The 24,806-nt window shown below is 45.6% G+C and overlaps 1 protein-coding gene across 5 annotated transcripts in view; it reads right to left on the reverse strand.

The window, feature by feature from the left end:
- Positions 1–24,806, reverse strand: part of celsr2 (cadherin EGF LAG seven-pass G-type receptor 2) — a 190,378-nt gene that overhangs the window by 118,968 nt on the left and 46,604 nt on the right. For all 5 annotated transcript variants that reach the window (XM_033042557.1, XM_033042559.1, XM_033042558.1 and 2 more), the window contains exon 2: positions 8,687–9,325. In XM_033042557.1, coding sequence (XP_032898448.1) covers positions 8,687–9,325 — 639 coding nt within the window. The remainder of the gene's footprint in view (positions 1–8,686; positions 9,326–24,806) is intronic.

Below are 24,806 nucleotides of genomic sequence, written 5' to 3' on the forward strand. Positions count from 1 at the left end.
ATGCAGAGATAAGGATAACGCCAATTCCATGTCTTTTCAAAAACATGCCATACATTAACAAGAAATCAGACCAGTGTTTTTTTAGACATTAGACTTGAGATACAGGGTGGAAACTGGCCCTTTATCCCACCGAGTCCGTCCTGACCAGCGATCGTCCCAAACACTAGCACTATCCTATACACAAGGGAAATTTACAATTTGCCAGAAGCTAATTAACCTACAAACCCGCATGTCTTTGGCATGTGGAAGGAAACCGGAACACCAGGAGAAAACCCACGCAGTCACAGGGAGAATGTATAAGCTCCATAAAGACAGCACCCGTATGTCAGGATCGAGCCAGGGTCTCTGGCGCTGTAAAGGGCCTATCCGACGAGCATGCGGCTAGCGCGACCAAACCGGAAGCGGGGGCTGCGCGGAGGCCGAGTGGAGGTCGAGTGATCCCGTACGAGTTGACTGAAGTTCGAGCAAAGTCCGCGGGAAGTTCGCGCTAGGCGTATGCCATCAAGACGCTGCGTACGGCTTCGAGACGGTGCATACGCCCGTCGAGGCGGTGCGTACAGCCTCAATGCGGCTGCAGACCGGCAGGCTGTTGCCGTGCGGAATTTTTGAACAGTGTCAGTTTTTCGGAGCCCCGCGCGATGTTGGGACCAGCTCCGCACAACTCCATACGGCTCCTGCGATCGAAGTGGGACCGGCCCCGCGATGCCATACGACTCAAGCGACCACGTTAGGTTGCGCTTGCCGCATGCAGTCGCATGCTCGTGGGACAGGCCCTTAAGGCAGCAACTCTGCCGCTGCGCCAACGTGCCGCCCTCTTTTGTTCACGGTGGAGATGATTTAAACTCTCCAGGCTGGAGAATGTACAGGCAAACAATTTAGATCAACTCCAGAAACTCACAAGACCCACACCACCTTAATTAATGTCAAAGACCCACACCACCCTGGCCACGCTCTCATCTTCCTGCCACCATTGGCAAGAAGATGCAGGAGCCTGAAAACCATGGCCCCCAGGTTCAAGAACAGCTTCTTCCCAGCAACCATCAGGCTCTTGAACACTGCACAACACAGACTTCAATCATTCCTTAGCAACCATGAATTGCTACGGACTTTGTTTTGGTTACACTATGGACTACGGCCGTGCACTGTTAAGGACTGGTTACCAAGCATGACTGATTATTAATTTATTCATGAGGTAACGAGCTTGTAAAACTATAGCAATGATAAAATTATATCATTGATGAGACATTAGACAATTAAACACACTCGACGTTTGACTTCTACTGTAATCTCACCCAGAATGACCATCAGAGAGTCAGACTTTACTGGACTTCATCTTGCACTAAACATTGTTCACTTTGTCAAGCATCTGTACACAGGGGACTGCTTGATTGTCATCATGTATAACCTTTCCGCTGACTAGATAGCACGCAACAAAACGTTTTTCACTGTCCCTCAGTACACGTGACAATATTAATCTAAACCAAACATTTTGCAAGCAGCAAGCAGGCAAACACTTGCACACTTGCATATTGAACCTAATCCTACCTCAGCAATAGAACACCATCCACCACCTCTTGCACTTATTTCCCTAAGGGTGTTTTTGCTCCAATGTCTTGTTTTTTTGCAGTTTTTTCTTTTCACTGCCTTGTCTAATCCATGTCTCTCTCCATCACAGCCATTTCTCATCTCCATCATCCAAAGTGATCCCATCTAAAACATGGGGGGGGGTAAATGGAGGAAAAAGCAGTAGACAAACCAGAGGGAGGAACTGCCAGAAGACCATATGGAGCTGAGATATTCTGCATCATTAGTGGCAGTGCAGTTTCTTTGGGATGCCTAGTTTCAATGAGAGAGAGAGCAATTATGTTGTCGTTTTGATGTCAGGTTACCTTATTCCAGCTGACAGTGATAAGGCACACAGCCAGTGACCTCACTGACCCTGTACCGAGAAGGAATGAATAATGAGGCTTTCCATTTCCGATCGCTATCTCTGTCAGGAATATACGCCATGATGATGGGAAGACACAAAGTGCTGGAGTAACTCAGCGGGTCAGGCAGCAGTCCTGGGGAACATGGATAGGAGGTGTTTCAGGTTGGGACCCTTCTTCAAAGATCCACAGTGCTGGAGTAACTCAGCGGGTAAGGCAGCATCTCTGGAGAGCACGGATTGGTGACGTTTTGGGTCGGGACCTTTATTCAAACCCGTTGAGTTACTCCAACACTTTGTGCCTTTTCTTGTTAAACCAGCGTCTGCAGTTCCTTCTTTCTACCTTTATGCAGTCATGATAATGTTGGGTAACAGGGAGATAAGACCCATTTGTGGCATTAGGTTTAGGTTCACTATTGTCTTGTATACTGAGGTACAGTCAAAAAAGCTTTGTTTTGCAATAGCTTCAGATAATAGTATATACAAATACAATCAAGTCCAACTGAAGTACAATATGTAGAGTTTAGAGTTACAAGTCGGAAACAGACCCTTCTGCCCACCGATTCCACGCTGACCATCGATCACCCATTCACACTAGTTCTGTGTTATCCCAGGTTTCCATCCACTCCCTCCACACTAGGGGCAATTTACAGAGGGCCAATTAACCGACAAACCCGCACGTCTTGGGGATGTGGGAGGAAGCTGGAGCACTCGGAGGAAACCCATGCGGTCACAGGAAGAACACGCAAACTTCACACAGACAGCAGCCGAGGTCAGGATTGAACTTGGATCTCTGTTGAAGTGAGGCAGCAACTCCACCCACTGCATGACTGCACCGTCCCTGAATTCCTTCTTCCAGAAGGGCCTGTTTCCACGCTGTATCTCTAAACTAAAATAAGGGTGTGCGTCAGGATAGGCAAATGCCAAAATATTATGTTTCACATATTTTTGCACTGACATTCTTTAAGGAACTGCAACAAGATTCTTCATGTATAATAACCTATCCGCAGAACGAGAAATGACAAGAGGTGGTTTGAGGCAGTTGTGGAAACTTTAGTCTCCAAAGCCAGGTATCCAACAATGTGATGACATGACCTTGGAAATTATCCACGGGAACTTTCATGACTGACATCCAACAGCTCTGTACAGTCTAATCTCCTGAGTTAGATACTCTCGTCGGTGGAATAGGGTTCTTTTTTTAAAGAATTAGCTGCAGTGTAAGCTGCCCATTACATTGTGTGTTCACCATGTTTGCTTAGATGATGGATATTTGACAAGGTAAATTCCCAGCATCAAATTGGGAAAGCAAGTGGATGTTTAATAGATAAGTTAAACAGGCAGAATCTTTTTACCCAGGATGGAAAAATCAAATACCAGAGGGGATATCTTTCAGGTGAGAGGGACAAAGTGTAAATGAGATGTGCGGGGCATCTTTTTTACGTAGAGGGTGATGGGTGCCTGGAACACACTGCCGGGAGAGATGGTACAGGCACATACGATGGTGGTGCTTAAGAGATGTTTGGACAGGCACATGGGACGTGCAGGGAATGGAGGGATAATGATTTTGTACAGGCAGGTAAGAGTTGGTCTTGGCATCTTTTACGGCACAAATATTATGGGCCGAAGGGCCTGTTCTTGTGACGTACTATTCTACTTTCTACTTTATGTTAAAAAGCAAAATCACTAATGTAAAGATGCCTCGAAGCTGGAAAGATTTACGAAGATGTGAGCAGGACTTGAGGGCCCGAGCTATAGAAAGAGGTTGGGCAGGAGACTGAGGGATGATCCTGCAGAGGTGTACAGAATCAGGAAAGGCCTAGATAGGGTGAATGCACAGTCTTACCCAGGGTAGGAGAATCAAGAACTAGAGGGCATAGGTTTAAAGTGAGAGGGGAAAGATTTAATAGGAAGCTGAGGGGGTAACCTTTTCTACACAGAGGGTGGAGGGTATTTGGAATGAGCTGTCAATGGAAGTAGTTGAGGCAGGTACTATAAAATAACATTTAGAAGACATTTGGACTGGTATGTAGTTAGGAAAGATTTGGAGGGATATGGGCCGGGCGTGGGCAAATAAGACTAGCTTAGATGGGGCATTTTGATCTGCAGTTGGGCTGAAGGGCCTGTTTCTGAGCAGTATGACTTTACGACGCCATCTAGAATTCTATATACTATATCAATCAAATTTAAAGATTTAATTTTTCTGTTCACATACCTTGAAAATGTACGGCTTCAGTGGACAGCACAGTGGCTGCCTCACAGCGCCAGAGACCCAGGTTCGATCCTGACCTTGGGTACTGACTTTGTGGAGTTTGCACATTCTCCCTGAGATTGCGTGGGTTTGCTCCCACATGCCAAAGGCGTGCGGGTTTATAGGTTAATTGGCCTCTGTAAATTGCTCCTAATGTATACGATAGAACTAGTGTATTGGGCAATCGCTGGTCGGCGCGGTGCCCTAGCGGTAGAGTTACTGCCTTACAACGCCGGAGACCAGAGTTTGACCCTGACTACGGGCATTGCCTGTACGGAGTTTGTACGTTCATCCCATGACCTGCGTGGGTTTTCTCCGAGATCTTCGGTTTCCTCCCACACTCCAAAAACGTACAGGTTTGTAGGTTAATTGGCTTGGTATAAATGTAAAAAATTGTCCCTAATGTGTGATGGGGAGCGTTACTGTGCGGGGATCGCTAGTCGCTGCAGACTTCGTTGGGCTGAAGGGCCCGTTTCTGCGCTGTATCTCTAAACTAATCTTTACGGTGGACATTGCTGCTGAGAATGGATTTTCGGAGTTCGAGTGGACATTTTGAATACAATAACAATGGAGTCACTGCAATAAGGTTTGACTAAGAATTCTGAAGTGTGCTCAGATATTACACGTTATTTGGTTCCCCTCCCGAAGCACACGGCATTGGGGATTCAGTATTGATGTGGATAGAGAACTGGCTGGCAAACAGGAAGCAAAGAGTAGGAGTAAACGGGTCCTTTTCACAATGGCAGGCAGTGACTAGTGGGGTACCGCAAGGCTCAGTGCTGGGACCCCAGCTATTTACAATATATATTAATGATCTGGATGAGGGAATTGAAGGCAATATCTCCAAGTTTGCGGATGACACTAAGCTGGGGGGCAGGGTTAGCTGTGAGGAGGATGCTAGGAGACTGCAAGGTGACTTGGATAGGCTGGGTGAGTGGGCAAATGTTTGGCTGATGCAGTATAATGTGGATAAATGTGAGGTTATCCATTTTGGTGGCAAAAACAGGAAAGCAGACTATTATCTAAATGGTGGCCGATTAGGAAAAGGGGAGATGCAGCGAGACCTGGGTGTCATGGTACACCAGTCATTGAAAGTAGGCGTGCAGGTGCAGCAGGCAGTGAAGAAAGCGAATGGTATGTTAGCTTTCATAGCAAAAGGATTTGAGTATAGGAGCAGGGAGGTTCTACTGCAGTTGTACAGGGTCTTGGTGAGACCACACCTAGTGTATTGCGTACAGTTTTGGTCTCCAAATCTGAGGAAGGACATTATTGCCATAGAGGGAGTGCAGAGAAGGTTCACCAGACTGATTCCTGGGATGTCAGGACTGTCTTATGAAGAAAGACTGGATAGACTTGGTTTATACTCTCTAGAATTTAGGAGATTGAGAGGGGATCTTATAGAAACTTACAAAATTCTTAAGGGGTTGGACAGGCTAGATGCAGGAAGATTGCTCCCGATGTTGGGGAAGTCCAGGACAAGGGGTCACAGCTTAAGGATAAGGGGGAAATCCTTTAAAACCGAGATGAGAAGAAATTTTTTCACACAGAGAGTGGTGAATCTCTGGAACTCTCTGCCACAGAGGGTAGTCGAGGCCAGTTCATTGGCTATATTTAAGAGGGAGTTAGATGTGGTCCTTGTGGCTAAGGGGATCAGAGGGCATGGAGAGAAGGCAGGTACGGGATACTGAGTTGGATGATCAGCCATGATCATATTGAATGGCGGTGCAGGCTCGAAGGGCCGAATGGCCTACTCCTGCACCTAATTTCTATGTTTCTATGTCTATGTTTCTATGAAACAGTGAGAGGAATTGATGGCACATTCCTGATGCATTAGAGTGGAGTGTCTGTTTTTTAGGAGCTGGTTGAGATATTCAGTCTTTGTAAAATGATACAAGTCCCAACCATGGAACAAGCTTATTCAATGTCTGGATGTTCGCGGGAACACTGAAACATGCAAGTCTGCTTGCAAAAAGAACCTTCCGTTCATTCACAAATTACCAACCAAACAAAGCGAGCAATTGTTGATTCATATTTCCCTTCATCTCACCCAAGGGCTTTGTAATCCACATTCCTAAATCTGGGAGGTGTACATGCTAGCACAGACAAGATCACTTTGAGGTTAAGCATTAAGCCTTAGAAATTCAAGCATCTTTTATTTCCCGTCCTATCCAACTTTTCACCTCCAGCCTTTGTCATTTGCTCCACTCTTCCACCAAAATCACCCCCTCCCCTCACCTGTATCCACCTATCACTTGCCAGGCTTTGTCCCACCCCCACAACTCTTTTCCAGCTTTTTCCTCTCTACGCCATCAGTCTGAAGAAGGGTCCCGAAACGTCGCCTGTCCACTCCCTCCACAGATGCTGCCCGGTCCACTGAATCCCTCCAGCATTTTGTGCTCTGCTCCAGCTTTCAGCTTCTACAGTGTACTGTGGCACCAACTTTTTATTGATTGGGTATTAGCATTCTGGCACCCCTTTGTTCCTCCACCCCACCTAGTCTTGCACCTTTCAGATAAGAGGTGACCTTTCCGTTCTTTCTACCTAAGTGTAATACAAGATTAATGTAGAAAGAAATCAATACATTGCAATATATATATATATATATAGCCATATATAGAGAGCTATATAAAGAGCCATAACTTTTTTTCCTATTTTCCTTAATTGCCAGGAGACGCATTTCAAAAACTGTCTTTAAATAACTGGCAAATAAAAATAAAAGCTGTTTCAGATGTACTTAGTGTGCTCTCAGCTTTAGGCAAAACAGAAAATAGGAGCAGAATGAGTTCATAAGATAGTTACAGAATTAGGCCATTCAGCCCATCGAGTCTACTTCACCATTCAATCATGGCTGATCTATCTTTCCCACTCAATCCCATTCTCCTGCCTTCTCCCCATACATGTCAATCTCCAGTTTAAAAACACCCAACGACTTGGCCTCCACAATCAACTGTGGCAATGAATTCCACAGATTCAACACCCTCTGGCTAAGAAAATTCCTCCTCATCTCCTTTCTAAAGGTACATATTTTCATTCTGAGGTCATGCACTCTGGTCCTAGACTCTCTCACTAGTGGAAACATCTTCCCCACATTCACTCTATCCAGGCCTCAACGGGTCAGGCAGCATCTCTGGAGAACATGGATAGATGAAGTTTCAAGTTAGGACCCTTCTTCAGACTAAATCTTTTTCTTTTCTCCAGGGATGCTGCCTGGCCCACTGAGTTAAGGGCCTGACCCCCTTACGCGATTTTTTTCGGCGACTGCCAGCATCCGTCATAGTCGCAGCAAGTCACCGAAAATCTTCAACGTGTCGAAAATCCAGCGGCGACCAGAAAAAGGTGCGACTCTTTGGGCGACTACTCACAACCATACAGGTCACCCCGCTACCTGCTGCGACTATGACGGGTGATGACAAGTCGCCGAAAAAATCGCATCAGTGGGACAGGCCATTTACTCCAGCACTTTGTGTCTATCTTTGGAATAAACCAGCATCTGCAATTCTTTGTTTCTGCAAGATATTACCATAGCTGACTTTACTGCACTGTATGCAACTCCATAATTTCATTGTACCTCTGTGTATGTGATAATAAAGAACCAGGGAACCACTGAATTCCACATTGCTTGGGCAAACGAGTAAACAATTCAGTTTAAAGCCGTGAAAGAATGTGGAGAAGAAGGAGCTGCAGATGCTGGTTTACACCAAAGAAAGACACAAAAGTGACTCAGCAGGTCAGGCAGCATCTCTGGAGAAAATGAATAGGTGAGGTTTCGGGTCAAGACAGACGACGGGCTTGAAGAAGGGTCTCGACCCAAAACGTCACCAATTCCCTTACTCCAGAGATGCTGACTGACCCGCTGAGTTACCCCGGCATTTGTGTCTGTCTAATGGGATGCAATGATATTATAGGAAGAGAAATGATTTCCATTGCAACAGAGCGGCTTACATGAATCCGCTGCTCTAGATGTCAGCTACTGCATCCGCTGCTCTAGATGTCAGCTGATTTACATCGGTGAGACCAAGCGTAGGTTGGGCGATCGTTTCGCCGAACACCTCCGCTCAGTCCGCAATAACCTACCTGACCTCCCGGTGGCTCAGCACTTCAACTCCCCCTCCCATTCCCAATCCGACCTCTCTGTCCTGGGTCTCCTCCATTGCCAGAGTGAGCAACAGCGGAAATTGGAGGAACAGCACCTCATATTCCGTCTGGGGTCCTTGCGTCCTTATGGCATTAACATTGAATTCTCCCAATTTGGCTAGCCCGTGCTGTCTCCTCCCCTTCCTTAACCCTCTAGCTGTCTCCTCCCACCCTCCCATCCGCCCGCCCTCGGGCTCCTCCTCCTCCTCCCCTTTTCCTTCTTTCTTTCCCCACCCCCCATCAGTCTGAAGAAGGGTTTCGGCCCGAAACGTCGCCTATTTCCTTCGCTCCATAGATGCTGCTGCACCCGCTGAGTTTCCCCAGCAATTGTGTGTACCTTACATGAATCCTTGTTGTGGACCAACATGTAGACTCACCTGTGTAGTCTTCGTGACATTCGCAGGTGAATCCACCTTCCCGGCTACGACAGGTGCCATGGTTGCCACAGGGGTTGGAGTAGCACAGGTCGATCTCTGTCTCGCAGTAGTCCCCGGTGAATCCGGCAGGGCACCGGCACCGCAGGCCGTTGATGGGATGGATGGGACGGAACAGGATGGTGTTGGAGGTGATGAACGGGGCCGAGCTGTCGAACTTCAGCACAGACACACACTTCATGTAGTTCTCGCAGGGCTCCCGCAGGCAGATATTGTCGTCGAACGGCAGCACCGTTTGGGTGGAAATGGCCGTCAAGAGGGTACGGTTCAGGTAAATCTGCTCCTGCAGGTCTTCGGAGGAGAAGAACTGATTGTGGGCCCCACCGGGGACCAGCACGGAGAGGCTGACGTTGAGGATCGTGGCCTTTACGTCCGTGTCGTTCTGTATGTTGAAGATCACAATGTCCTCTTTCATGGCGGCCAACACCGTCGCCACTCCCTCCACAAAGAGGGAGAGAAGGGGGGAGAGGAAGCGGTCCTGGGACATGTTCTCCAAGCGAAGGGTGATGCTGTTGCTCAGCATTTCGTCGGTGATGATGGTGACCTGCAGGGTGCACTGGGCAGTGACGCTGTGAATGCCATCTGAGAAAACAAGGGTGAGAGCACTGGGTTACACAGGGCAGCTGCTGGAACGTGCACATGCAGAGCATCATAGAATTGTAGAACAGTACAGCCCTTACACCCACAATGGCAGTGTCGAACACCATGCCAAATTAAACCAATTCCTCCTGTCTACAGATCCATATCCATATCCCTCCATTCCCTGCAGATCCATATCCTTCCATTCCCCACATATCCATATCCCTCCATATCCATATCCCTCCTTTCCCCACAAATCCATATCCCTCCCTATCCATATCCTTTCATTCATTGCATATCCATCTCCCTCCATTCCCCGTCTCTCCATATCCATGTCTCTCCATTCCCTGCATATCCATGTCATTGTGTATCAACTCATTGTGTGCCCTATGTACGTAGTCCACAGGAGAATGGTAAATGCATGATATGCTGCAATGTCCGATCCTATAAGGCAGGAGGATTCAACATTAAACTAATGGTTGTTCTGTAAACTGTGACTGCCAGGTTTAAGAACAGCTGCTTCCCAGCAACCATCAGGCTCTTGAATACTGCACAATACCAACTAAACAATGAAGTACAAACTGACTTGGTTGCTCTTCGGGTTCTCCTGCACTAATATTGTTTTTTTTTAATTATTGGAAATATTTTTGTTTATGCTATTTATGAGTATTGTGCTTACAGACCTGTTATGCTGCTCCAAGTAAGAATGTAATTGTTCCATTTTTTATATATATGACAATTAAATGCGCAGGGTAGCAGAGGGACGCAGTGGTAGAGTTGCTGCTCTACAGCGCCAGAGACCCGGGTTCGATCCTGACCACGTGTGTTTCATCCGAGTGCTCCAGTTACCTCCCACCCTCAAAAGATGCGTGGTTTTGTAGGTTTATTGGCTTCAATAAAATTGTAAAGTGCCCCAGTGTATGGAAAATGTTAGATAGTGTTAGTGGGCCAAATGGCCTGTTTCCACGCTGTATCTCTAAAGTTAAACACTCTTGAGTCTTGTACAATTGACGATAAGTGCTTTTGGGTGAGGGGGCAAAAGTAGTCAAAAGTATGCTTAAAGCTAATCACAATCCAGTAATTCTGATGCAATCTTTGTCCTGAAATATTGCCCTCCCAACAATATCTCCCAACAAAAATGACCTGCTGAATATTTCAAGTATTCCCTTTTTTTTTTAAACTGAGCTGTCCATTTGTAAAAATTGCCACATCAATAGTCACTGCCTGAGATCAGAATGTCCTTTAATTCTCCTTCCCATTCCCACACTGACCTTTCTGGCCTAGGTGTCCTCCATTGTCAGACTGAGGCAAAACGCAAATTGGAGGAACAGCATCTCATATTTCCCTTGGGCTGCTCATAGCCCAGTGGTATGAATATTGTTTCCTCTAACTTCTCTAACAAACAACCTCGAAATTCCCTCGCTCTCTCAATCCCTCCCCCACCCAAGTCGCACCCGCTTTTGTTCTCACCCAAAGCTAACAATGACCTGTTTCCTTTATCATTGTTACTTTTTTACATATCTTTCATTCATTGTTCATTATCTCTCTACATCATCCTCTTATATCTCTTGTTTCCATTTTCCCTAATGGGCCTGTCCCACTTAGGCGACAGTCAAGGTGCCGGCAGTCGCCTGAAAAACCGGCAACTGGAACGGCGACTGTCAGAGTGGAACACACACACACACTGCTGCTTTGTCTTATGATTTGGAAGCGTTTGGTCAGGTGCTTCAAGGAAGCAGAGAAGAAGAAGCATATTTAGCATGATCATTCACGTGTTTGAGCATTTGACTGAATTTGACTGAAATAGAATCATGCTCCTGTCCCACTTAGGAAACCTGAACGGAAACCTCTGGAGACTTTGCGCCCCACCCAAGGTTTCCGTGCAGTTCCCAGAGGTTCCCGGAGGTTTTTGTCAGTCTCCCTACCTGCTTCCACTGCCTACAACCTCCGACAACCACCTGCAACCTCCGGGAACCTCTGGGAACCGCACGGAAACCTTGGGTGGGGCGCAAAGTCTCCAGATATTCCGTTCAGGTTTCCTAAGTGGGACAGGGGCATAACATGCTTTCATGCAGACTTTAGAGATGCAATGTGGAAACAGACCCTTTGGCCCACCGAGTCTATACCAACCAGCGATCATCCCGTACACTAGCACTATCCTACACACTGGTGAAAATTTACAATTGATTTTTTAATCAAAGCTAACTAACCTACAAACCTGCACGTCTTTGGAGTGTGAGAGGAATCTGGAGCACCTGATGAAAACCTATACGGTCACAGGGAGAACATACAAACTCTGTACAAACAGCACCCGTAGTCGGATCGAACTGGGAACTCTAGTGCTGTAAGGCAACACTCCACCACAGCGCCACTGCGCCATGTAATTGGACCATAATGTGGAGATACAATCTATGTATAATAACTGATGTTACGGCTGAACAAAGCCAAGCAAAATCAACAGCAGGTCACAATTACCTTCAGGACACAGCTGCGAACAGCTTATTAGATTTTCTGTCAATCTACCTTCCACGTCAAAAATTTGCAACAGCTATTATAGTAGCAAAGCCTGTAATAAGTCTGGGTAATAATATCTCTCATGAAAATCATTTTCAAAGCTAATCTAGCACAGCAAAAACAGTTAGTACTTTACACCACAAGGGATTGTTGATCTAATACCCATGTGCTTTTATTTCAGATCTTCAAGATTAAAATCAGATTTATAAATGGGGTTAGTGACCAAGTGTCTTAGAATTATGTCGAAAAATTAAGACTCTTCGTGTTTTCATTAGCCAGGTGGTAACGCATTATTTCTGGGGTTTTGGGTAATATTAATAACAAAGTCTTGTTTTCCAGTTAGCATCTACACATGGACGGCTCAGTGGTGCAGCGGGTAGAACTGCTGCCTCACAGCGCCAGAGACCCGGGTTCGATCCTGACCTCAGGTGCTATCTGTGTGGAGTTTGCACATTCTGCCTGTGACCTCGTAAGTATCCTCCGAGTTATCCGGTTTCCTCCCACATCCTAAAGACATGCGGGTTTGTAGGTTAATCGGCCCATTGTAAATTGCCCTTGGTGTGTGTAGGGAATGGATGAGAAAGTGGTATAACATAGAACTGGTGTGTACATGTGATCAAAGGTTACGGATTCGGTGGGAAGAAGGGCCTGTTTCCATGCTGTATTTCTAAACTTAAACAGAGGTTCAGCAACTAACACGATGTCAACAGGTCGTAATTAGATCATTATCCGACTCTTCAGAGATACGTCTGAAGCGCTATTTAATGTACACTTACTCATTCCTGGAATGCTCAGGATATGTTGTAAATAGTGTAATGTGGCAAAATCTCACTGGCAGTGAAACTCCGAGACGTAAGACCTTCCACCGCCTGCAACCTCAGGCAACCACCTTCAACTAGCATCGCAACCAGCTTCGACTAAAAATTTACCGTTTTTTTTATACGACAACCTATATTCGCAGCTGGTTTTTAATTCTTTGAAATAATCTGGGAACATAGAAGAAGCGGAAACCACTTTCGACCATTAGGGAGACTGACAAAAACCTCCGGGAACCGCACGGAAACCTTGGGTGGGGCGCAAGGTCTTCAGAGCTTTCCGTTCAGGTTTCCTAAGTGGGACAGGGGCTTAACATAACTAGGCCCATACTGGTCCTGTAGACTTTAGATCTTTAGCCCACCGAGTCCGCGCCGACCAGCGATCATCAATGATCACCTGTATACTAGCACTATCCTACACACTGGGGACAATTTACCAAAGCTAGGTAACCGACAAACCTGTAGGTCTTTAGAGTGTGGGAGGAAATTGGAGCACCTGGAGAACACCCATGCAGTCACAGAGAGAACGCACGAACTCCGTACGGACAGCACCCATGGTCAGTATTGAATGCAGGACTCTGGCGCGGTAAGTCAGCAACTCTACTGTTGCATCATCCTCTCACCAACTAGAGAGCTGTCCTGGCCTCCCACCTACTTCACTGGAGACCTTCGACCTGTTATTAATCTGACCTTACCTTGCACTAAACGTGATATACTTTATCGTGTATCTGCACACTGTGGACACTTTGATTGTAATCATGTATGGTCTCTTTGCTTACTGGATAGCACACAACAAAAAGTTTTTCACTGTACCTCAGTACATGTGACAATAACAAACTAAAGGGTCTTGACCCGAAACATCACCCATTCTTTCTCTCCAGAGATGCTGCCTTATCTAGCTGAGTTACTCCAGTTTTTTGTGTCTATAAACTAAACCAAATACTTATTTTTTTGTAAGAAGGAACTGCAGATGCTGGTTTACACCAAAGATAGACTCAAAATGCTGGAGTAACTCAACAGGTCAGGCAGCGTCTCTGGAGAGAAGGAATGGGTGACGTTTCGGGTCAAGACCCTTCATCAGACGAAAGATTCCTTTTTGTTTTTACCAGACGAGTAAAGTTTCAGAGAGAAAAGGAAAAGAGCGACTGAATCGATATGAAGAACACTTCTCCAAAGCCTGGTCTCAGAGTCAAGATATCAGAAACAAGGTAAGCAGTTGCTAATTAGAGGGGGGGGGGGGGGGGGGGTGAAGTTTGGTAAACAGCAAGAAAGAGTCGACAAACATCCCAGAACATCAAAGCAGCTCTCCTTCCACAGATAGCATGGGGCAGACCAACAACAACACGACAGGCAGGTCACAGACTGTAGCATGTGTCTGATGAAATGGTGCAATTAACGCAGGTTAAACAAGCTGCCAATTTGTCACTGTGACTCTGAGCATGCCAATATTGAGAAGGAGAAGTTATTGCAGTCTGAAGAAGGGTCTCGACCCGAAACGTCACCTATTCCTTTTCTTCAGAGATGCTGTCTGACCCGCTGGGTTACTCCAGCTTTTTGTGTCTATCTTTGGTTTAAACCAGCATATGCAGTTCCTTCCTACACATGTAGCTTAGTTTCCATAGATGCAAAGTGCTGGATTAATTCAGCGGGTCAGACAGCATCTCTGGAGAAATCTGTTTCTCCGGCTTCAGTGTTTCAGTGGAGGTAGCAACTGCCATCGTTCAGCGTACAATCCAATAACCACCAATCTCCATCTGGTAAAGCAGCCAATTAATCTAAAAGGCCACAAAGTGCTGGAGCCACTCATGGGGTCAGGCAGCATCACTGGAGATCATGGATAGGTGACGTTTCGGGTCAGGACTCTTCTTTAGGCTGATTAAATGGGGAGGAGGGAGAGAGAGAGAGAGAGAAAGCTGGGAGGGGCGCAGCAAAGCAAGGTACTGACTGTGCAAATTGCTGCAAGGGTGATTGTTCCCATTCCATCACGGATGAGGAAAAGTACAGTTTGTTCATGCAGAAAACCATTAGATCTTAATTTTAACTTCACATTATTTGGAATTAAAAAGGCATCTACATTAGTGCGGCTAAAAATATATCATAAAGTGATCTGGTTTTTGAAAGCACTAAAAGAACGTACGATTATTGCCTGTGGCTCAGACTGAACTTGAGCAAACGCTAATGCATTTGAACGAGAGTGGAGCAGGGTAAAACAATCAATAATATCTTGGCAGAACACGTTGAATGTGTAGCTGACTCTGTCACTGACTCTTACAAGAGTTTGGTCTCAGTTACAGTGGCAAGTAGGGGAGTTAAAATGAATTGCATGGCTTGGATTGACATGGGGACAACTTCCGGTTACCAGCCAGTCGTAAAGAGGTAATTTGGACTCCTGTATGCAAAGACATTGGGTGGAGTTTTGGTTTAGTTTATTCTTGGTACGTGCACCGAGGTACAGTGAAAAGCTTCAGTGTTGCGTGCTATGTCAGCAACGGAAAGACTATACACAATTGCAACCAAGCCGACCACAGCGTACAGAATAAAGGGAATAACGTTTAGTGCAAGGTAAAGTCCGACTAAAGATAGTTCAAAGGCCTCCAATGAGGTCAATGGGATCGATCAAGATCGGTTTGGCTTAGAATTCTTCCAGGGTTGAGGAAACCATGAAAAACCAAGAAGCTGGGCTCTCTCTTGCTCACCTTATGGGTATTGAGAAGCTACAGATGGAGCTTCACCTGCAGTCACATCTGCTAAGTGTTTCCGTATAACATGTTGAATGTATCTAATGATGAATCTATATTGTGTTTACTATGAAATTACTGGGAAGCACTAGAAAATGCAACAGTACAGCACAGAAGGAGGTCCATTGGCCCACAATGTCCATGGCAAACACAATGCCAAATGATACTAATCTCATCTGCCTGCACGTGATCCATCCCACTTCATTCCCTGCATGTCCACGTGACAATCTAAAAGTCTCTTAAATGCCTCGATTGCATCTGCTTCCATTACCACCCCTTGCAGAGTGTTCCAGGCACCCACAACCCTCAGAAAAATATTTGCCCCACATATCTCCTTTAAACTTTGCCCCTCTCATCTTAAAGCTGTGCCCTCTAGTCCTTGACATTTCCACCTTGGGAAAAAGGTTCAACTGTCTACTCTGGAGGAGGGGGGAGGGGGGGGGTGGGGGCATGAGAGATGGAACGCAGTGATTACTTCAAAATCGGAGAAACCAACATTGATACTGCTGCGTTGTGAGCTGCCCAAGCAAAATACGAGGTGTTGTTCCTCCAATTTGCATCTGGCCTCACTCTGGCAATGGAGGAGGCCCAGGACAGAAAGGCCAGTTTGGGAATGAGAAGGGGAGTTAAAATGTTTGGCAACCGGGACATCACAAAGGCAAAGGCGGACTGAGCGTCAGTGTTCAGCGAAACGATCGCCCAGTCTGCTTCCAGTCCCCTTCCCACCCCCTGTTTACCAGTTATTAGCACTCACTATTCTTCCCCGTACAACACAGCACATGGAACAACTGACCTTTACAATATGCAGGAACGCATCCCCAAGACACATCCCCAAATGAATTATCACGGGAGGATTTGTTTTGTTTTCCAGCCTTAAGTGAGATGGGAACAAGGGCATAATCTAGTTCTCAGCGATGTTATTTGCATTTGAAAGACAGCATAAAATAAAGCCTATAATCGAGGGCCCGGAGATCGGTAGCTCATTTTATTTTGATGCAATTTAAAATAAAATATCTCTATGCCGAGCCTGACAAAAGGAAAAATATCAGCCACTGAGTAAGTGCACAACTAGAAGAACAAATCCATCCTCCCTCCAGTCATCCATTCATTCGAGTCTCAAGCCTGCAGTTTCTTAAATAAAAACCATCACAGTTGCATTAAAAATATCTCTGCAGGATTCAGAAGGCACTCATCTTATTGGTGACGAGTAAGCAGGGTACCAAGGATGACAAGTCAGCGAGGAATGATACAAATGGAGTAAGAAGGTCGGCACAGTGGCTCCCTGTGCGGTTCCGTATAAACTTCAAGGTCCTCCTCCATATCTACAAAGCCCTCAATGGGCTTGCCCCCACCTACATAAAAAGTCTTCTCACCCACCACTCCACCTCCAGGCCCCTCAGATCGGCCGACTTGGGGCTGCTGAATATCCCACGGTCTAGGCATAAACTCAGGGGCGACCGCGCCTTTGCGGTTGCAGCCCCTAGACTGTGGAACAGCATCCCCTTTCCCATCAGAACTGCCCCCTCCATCGACTCTTTTAAGTCAAGACTAAAGACTTATCTATACTCCCAAGCCTTTCCTGACATCCTCTGAGTGAGGGCTACACGTATATATGTATGTAGTTTGTTTTGTTGTGCTATTCTTATAACAAATGTAAAGCACTTTGGCCAACGAGAGTTGTTTTTTAAATGTGCTATATAAATAAATGTGACTTGACTTGACTTGGAGTTTGTATGTTCTCCATATGACCGCGTGGGTTTCCTCCAGATGCTCAGATTTCCTCCCACATCACAAAGGCGTGCAGGTTTGTCGGTTAACTGGCCCTCTGTAAATTGCCCCTAGTGTGTAGGATGTGATTGAGAAGGAGAGATAACATAAAACTTGTGTGGACGGGTGATCAATGGTGAGCGTGGACTGGGTGGGTCGAAGGGCCTCTTTCCATGCTTTCTCTCTAACTTGAATTAAACTAAACCAAGACTGTAGATGCGGGAATCTTGTGCAAAACACAAAGCGCTGGAGAAACATTGAACAGTACAGCACAGGAACAGGTCCTTCGGCCCACAATGCCCATGCCGAACATGTCCTTTGTTTAAACTTTGCCCCGTTCACCTTCGAGCTATGTCCTCTAATCTTTGATGAGTCCATCCTGGGAAAAAGGCTTTGACTGTCTACCTTGTCTGTGCCACTCACAATTTTATATACTTCTATCAGGTCTCCCTCAATCACCAGCGTTCCAGAGAAAACTATCCAAATCTGGCGAACCTCTCACAGTAGCCAATGTCCCTTAATCCAGGGGACATTCTGACAAAACTCCTCTGCACCATCATCTACACCTGATGTCGATGCACTTGCAACACTCACCATTTCTCACCTGATGTAATGGATGATAAGTGACTACAGATCGGTAAATGGTGCAGCATCCAGTGCTCCAAGTGTGATCTCACTAACAACTTGTATGCAATCATAATGGCCCATCTTTGTACTCAATACCCTTCCCAATGAAGGCAAGCTTGTCAAACACCTTCTTCACCACCATGTCCACTTGACTCGCCAATTTCAGGGAAATATACGCCTTTGCTCCCAGATTTGACCTTAAACCCCTCCATGTTCTTCCCAATGAGAACTCTCCGATATCCATTTACAAAACCAAATGCACAAACTAGTCAGAGGCAAAAAAGTGGCAATGTGTGTGTGATGGAGTGGAATTGTACACTTTGTTACCGAGCACTCAGGGGTTAAAGAAAGAGTCATAAATCTAAACGTCATCTGAACAATAAGATTACCTCAGCACAGAACAATGAGAGAGAACAAAGAGCTGTGTTCCAATAGTGTTCTGTCCTTTGATGGAACAAGAGGTTTCAGGCCTTCGAGGCAACTCAACAAACTCCCCGCACTGCCTCCTCTTCATGAGACATAACAGATGAACATAATCTTTGGCACTGGTATTCATCTCCCCCCCAACCCCCTCTGGCACACCCCACATAACAGCCGACACCATTAGCAGATGCAAAGCACATCAAAGCCACCATCAAGGGGCATCAATACTAATCGTCTTTGCTTTAAGCTGCATTTCAGCCGTATCTGAAGAAGAGTTGCAACCTGAAATCAACCCGATCTATTCCTCTCATGATCAGCTGGAGGTGTGATGTTGTTGGGATGACCAGTGTTTGTTCTGGCTGCAGATAGGAATATAGCACAGAAACTGCCCTTCTCCCAACAAGTCCATATCAGCCATCAACATCCATTTACTCTAATCCTACATGAATCCATTTGTATTATTCTTCCTTTATTCTCAGCAACTCTCCCTTTATTTCACCACTCAATTGTACATTGGAGGAACTTTACAGTGGTCAGATATTCTACCAACACACTCATCTCTGGGAGGTAGGATGACACTGGTGCACTCAGCATCTCAACCTGGTAGTTTTCTGTCCATTCCCTCCACTGATGCTTTCCGACCCGTTGAGTTCCTCCAGCACTTTGTGTTTTGCTTGAGATTCCATCATCTGCAGTTCCTCGAGTTTTAATTAAGTGTTTGTTGGTTGATATAATAAACTGAACAAATCCAATTGAACGCGACACCAACCTGTGGGGTTTCCCTTTTAATCTTTCCCATCTCCCGATAGTTTCCTGCAATTTAATCCATGGGATCAGCACACAAGCAGTAGCCGAAACATAGAAACATAGGAAATAGGTGCAGCAGTAGGCCATTCGGCCCTTCGAGCCACCACTGCCACTCAATAAGATCATGGCTGATCATCCAAAAGCAGTACCCTGTTCCTGCCTTTCCCCCCCCCCATATACATTGATTTTGTTAGCCCTAAGAGCTAAATCTAACTCTCTTTTGAAAACACCCAGTGAATTAGTCTCCACTGCCTTCTGCGGCAGAGAATTCCACAGATTCACTACTCTCTAGGTGAATTTTTTTTTCCTCTTCTCAGTCCTAAATGGCTTCCCTATTATTCTTAAACTGACCCCCGGTTCATGACTCCAACATCGGGAACATTTTTCCTGCATCCAGCCTGTCCTATCCCGTAAGAATTTCATTGGTTTCTGTTAGATATCCTCTCATCCTTCTAAATTCCAGTGAACACAAGCCCAGTCGACCCATTCTTTCCTCATATGTCAAAGACTGTCTAGTTTCATAACAATTAAGATACATTTATATTAATAAGCCAGTGCATAATAAATTGCACTGGAGTATGTCTGTAAGCCAATTAGAAACAGAGAAGATAACACAGGATATGGTGTAAAATGGGTTTTATGCTCTTCAGACTGCATGTTAATTAAATTTATAATTCCCTGCGTTCTTGAGTATTAATTACTTGTCTGATTTCCTGGAGCACCGAACGAAATAAATTAATCACAAGCCTGCTTAAAGTGACAACCTTAGAGCTGTACATCATGGAAACAGGCCCTTCAGCCCACCTTGTCCATGCCGACCAAGTTGGAAAACCAGGCTAGTCCCATTTGCCTGCATTTGGCCCATATCTCTCTGAATCCTTCCTATCCATCCCAATATCTTTTTAAAGCCGTATTTGTATCCGCTTCTATAGCTTCCTCTGGCAGTTTATTACAGATGCGGACTACCCTCAGTGAAAGGATTGTCCCTGAGGTCCCTCTTAAATCTCTCCTCCTCTCTCACCTTGAGTCACCGTTCTCCAGTTTTCGAATCCTCTACCCTGGGAAAGCGGACTGTGATCCTTCAGAGAGCACTTAGAAGATTGAGGAGATTCCGTGTGACACTGAATACTTTTATCAAACATCTCTAGGTGTACGGTAGAAACATAGAAACGTAGAAAATAGGTGCAGGAGTAGGCCATTCGGCCCTTCGAGCCTGCACCGCCATTCAATATGATCATGGCTGATCATCCAACTCAGTATCCTGTACCTGCCTTCTCTCCATACCCCCCCCGATACCTTTAGCCACAAGGGCCACATCTAACTCCCTCTTAAATATAGCCAATGAACTGGCCTCAACTACCTTCTGTGGCAGAGAATTCCACAGATTCACCACTCTCTGTGTGAAAAATGTTTTTCCCATCTCGGTTAAAAAGATTTCCCCCTTACCCTTAAACTGTGACCCCTTGTTCTGGACTTCCGCAACATCGGAAACAATCTTCCTGCATCTAGCCTGTCCAGCCCCTTAAGAATTTTGTAAGTTTCTATAAGATCCCCCCTCAATCTTCTAAATTCTAGCGAGTACAAACCGAGTCTATCCAGTCTTTCTTCGTATGAAAGTCCTGCCATCCCAGGAATCAGTCTGGTGAACCTTCTCTGTACTCCCTCTATGGCAAGAATGTCTTTCCTCAGATTAGGTAGATGCCACACTGACTGGTTACATCACGGCATGGTTCGGCAACTCAAATGCCCAGGAATTAAGGAAACTACAGAGAGTGGTGGACGCTGCCCAGTGCATCATGTGTACTGACCTCTCCACCATCCAAGGGATCCACAGGAGGTGCTGCCTTAATAAGGCAGCCAGCACCGTCAAAGACCCACACTACCCTGGCCATGCTCTCATCTCACTCAGGAAGAAGATACCCGAGGAGCCCGAAAACTGTCACCTCCAGGTTCAAGTACAACTTGTCCCAACAACCATCAGGCTCGTGAACTCTGCACAACACAGACTTACGCAACTGTGACGTTTTGTGGACTTTGCTCTGGTACGCAAAGCACAGTCCATGAAAGAGTCAAATGCAGGCCAATGGGATGAGCATAGATACGGCATCTTGGTTGGCATGGAGTAGTTGTCCACGTGTACCAAGGTACAGTGTTATTCCATTTTTAAATACAGTTTAGTAAATACTTTACTACACATAGTCATAATCATACTAAACTGAATGAGTGTGAGAATAGTAGATTAAAGTGAGGCAGTACACAAGATTCACCAGGTTTCCAACACCATCTACTATGATCCTGAAGTCTGAAGAAGGGTTCCGACTGAAACCATCACCAATTATTTTTCTCCAGAGATGCTGCCTGACCCGTTGAGTCACTCCAGCATTTTGTGTCTATCTTTGGAATAAATTAGCATCTGCAGTTCCTTGCTGCACACTACAATTTAATAGTTGGGTTGAAGGGCCTGTTTCTGTTCTGTATCTTGAGAAACTTTAGAGATACAGTGCTGAAACAGGCACTTCAGCCCACCAAGTCTGCGCTGACCAGCGATCACACCGTGCACGAACAATATTCTACACACGAGGGACAATTTACAATTTTACGAAAGCCAATTAACCTACAAACCTGTACGTCTTTGGAGCGTGGGAGGAAGCCGATGCACCCGGAGAAAACCCGCGTGGTCCCGGGGAGAACATACAAACTCCACACAGGCAGCACTTGTAGTCAGGACTGAACCCGGGTCTCGAGCGCTGCGAGGCGGCAACTCTACCGCTGCGCTCTATCACTAAACTAAACAAATAGCTAATTCTGTCACTTATTCGATAATTCAATTGCAAACCATTCCGATGTGTTGCCTAGTAAAGAGTGGCATGTAGAGGTTGAAAATAAATAACAAAAGTAAATTATCAATCTCCCACATATTTACAATTACTCAAATACCAGGGTTAGGACAGTTGGGTTAATATAGGTCATTAATTAACTTCTAAATTCATCTCCCATGTTGCAGTTTAACCAGTGAGTGACCCTTACTTGAATACCAAGATCCGAAACGTCACCCATTCCTTCTCTCTAGAGATGCTGCCTGAGTTACTCCAGCTTTTTGTGTCGGCCAGATATACAGATTTGAAACTTGAGAATATTAAAACAGGTGGAAATTGCTTTGTTATTGAATTGGATAGACTTGCGTAGAGACGAGGTCCGATCTCTGTATATGTGGTGCTAATAATCTAAAGATCTGCACAGCAATATGAGGCCTTTGTCTGACCATTTTAACTTGCCTGTGTGCGACACACTGGGTGAAAATCCTTGGAAAGAAGCAGCTTGGATTGTAAAGAAATCTATTGAATCATTAATCATTCCCTAGCGTTTACTGCATTAAGATTTAAAGTGCCTACGCTGGACGGTGACCTTTGCACACCCAGAGTTAACTGTGATTGTAGCGGGATTCAATAGAATCGATATGGGGGATACAATCTTTAAACCACAGGCAAGATACTTAAAAGGGGAAAGCATCAGTCACATCCTGTCATAAAGGAATCGTTGAGCCTTTGTGTGAAATTCATAAATGTGCGAAGAATTCTGATTGTTTTAAAAAATAACTTATTTCCAGTTCATAAACAGGACCCGAAACGTCACCTATTCCTTTTCTCCAAAGATGCTGCCTGACCAGTGGAGTTACTCCAGCTTTTTGTGTCTAGTTTCAGAGTAATGCCAGCATCTGCAGTTCCTTCCTACACATTAAACCTTTCTAATCTGAGAGAGGGTCTCGATCCAATACGTCACCTATCCATGTTCTCCAGAGATACCGCCTGACCAGTGGAGTTACTCCAGCACTTTGTGTTTTGCTCGATTCCATTATCTGCTGCTCCTCGTGTCTCCTTGAAACCTTCCGTTCTTTCATCAGATAGGACAGTACAAGTTGAACCGTTGCACCTCAGCCAATGGCACAGTGCGGCTCCAGCCAGCTCCTATCTCTCTACGATGGTCGTTCGTTGTTTAAATGTCAGTGCCACGGTGTTGTGTGGTGGTCATGGCAGCCATGTCACTCCATCCTCAATTCACATTGATGCGCGCTGTCCCAACATCGATCATTCTATTGTAGGGAGTGGAGAGCCCAGCTGATCATGTTCTCTCTACACTAACAGTGCCAGCCCACCCTTCACTCGACCTGTTATTGCAATTGTTGCATCTATTATTTTGTATTGGAGATATATTATTACAAACATTATTCATGTTCATTAGTGATAGGAGCAGATTAAGGCCATTCAGCCCATCAAGTCTCCTCCACCATTCAATCATGGCTGATCTATCTTTCCCTCTTGACCCCATTCTCCTGCCTTCTCCCCATAACCCCTGACACTAATCAAGAATATATCTATCTCTGCCTTTAAAACATCCATCAACTTGGCCTCGATGACCTTCGGTGGCAATGAATTCCCAGTTTCACTAGCCTCTGACGAAAGGCATTCCTCCTCATCTCCTTCCTAAAGGAACGTGCAACTTATTGCAACTTATAGCTATTGTTGCAATTATTGCATCTCGCACTGCACCTCCCATTGCACCTCCTGTTGGTGTCCATTATTGCAACTGCGGCCAGATTGCAATGGATATCATTGACCGCCCTGTTCTGTGGTCGGAGAATAGATTCCAGGTCCCAACCAACTGGCGGAGATCATAATCAAAGTATCGCTCAATATGTTAGACACCTCTATAAGGTCACCCCTCAGCCTCCTGTGCTCCAAGGAGTAAAGTTTTTAAATCTTGCCCCTCTCACCTTAAACCCATGTGCCCTAGTTTTTGATTCCCCTACCCTGGGGTGAAAGGCCTCATGCATTCACCCTATTTATTCCCCTACAAAATCATACACCTCTATCAGATCATCCCTCCACCTCCTGCACTCCAAGGAATAATGTCATAGCCAGCCCAACCTCTCCCTATGGCTCAGGCCCTCGAGTGCTGGCAACATCCTGGTAAATTTCTGCACTCTTTCCAGCTTGACAATATCTCTCCCATCATGGAGTGACTAAAACCGAAGACAATGCTCCAAGTGCAGCCTCAGAGTCAACTCAAGGCTCAGAACCCAGCTACTCACAGCAAGAGGGCAGACAAAGAAATGCCGACACCCAGCAACAACAGCACATTCGAGAGGAAATTGGCAGGAATTTAACTGTGAAAGTATTCATGCTGATTAACAGGATCATATTGAATTTCTTACATTTACATTGGGGATACACACAGAGTAATAATTTAATTTCAAAGCTGTACACATCACTGGACAGTACAAATGCAAACCTGTTGCCGTGTGAGGATTAAGGAACTCATAAACCAGGTTCATTGTACATCATCCCTTTACACTCAGTGTGAAGTGCAAATTAAAGCAGAAGGCTTGAATCATCCCAAAGGCTTTACAGTTAAACTTCCTCAAACATCTACACCACTAGATTGGAAGCAATAGTTAGTTTCTTAGTTCTCAGTTTGGTTTATTGTTACGTGTACCGGAGTACAATGAAAAACTTTTGTTACATGCTATCCAGTCTACGGAAAGACTATACATGCTTACAATCAATCCGTCCACATAAGGGTGCCACAGTGGCACAGCAGGTAGAGTTGCTGCCTTACAGCGCCAGAAACCCAGGTTCGATGCTGACGACGGGTGCTGTCTGTATGGAGTCTGCACGTTCTCCCTGTGACCACGTGGGCTTTCTCCGGGTGCTCCGGCTTCCTCCCACACTCCAAAGGCCTAGCAGGTTTGTCGGTCATTTGGCTTCTGTAAATTGTTCCCAACAAGTAGGATAG

This window comes from Amblyraja radiata, chromosome 24, assembly GCF_010909765.2.
Source record: "Amblyraja radiata isolate CabotCenter1 chromosome 24, sAmbRad1.1.pri, whole genome shotgun sequence".
Classification (NCBI taxonomy): Eukaryota; Metazoa; Chordata; class Chondrichthyes; order Rajiformes; family Rajidae; genus Amblyraja; species Amblyraja radiata.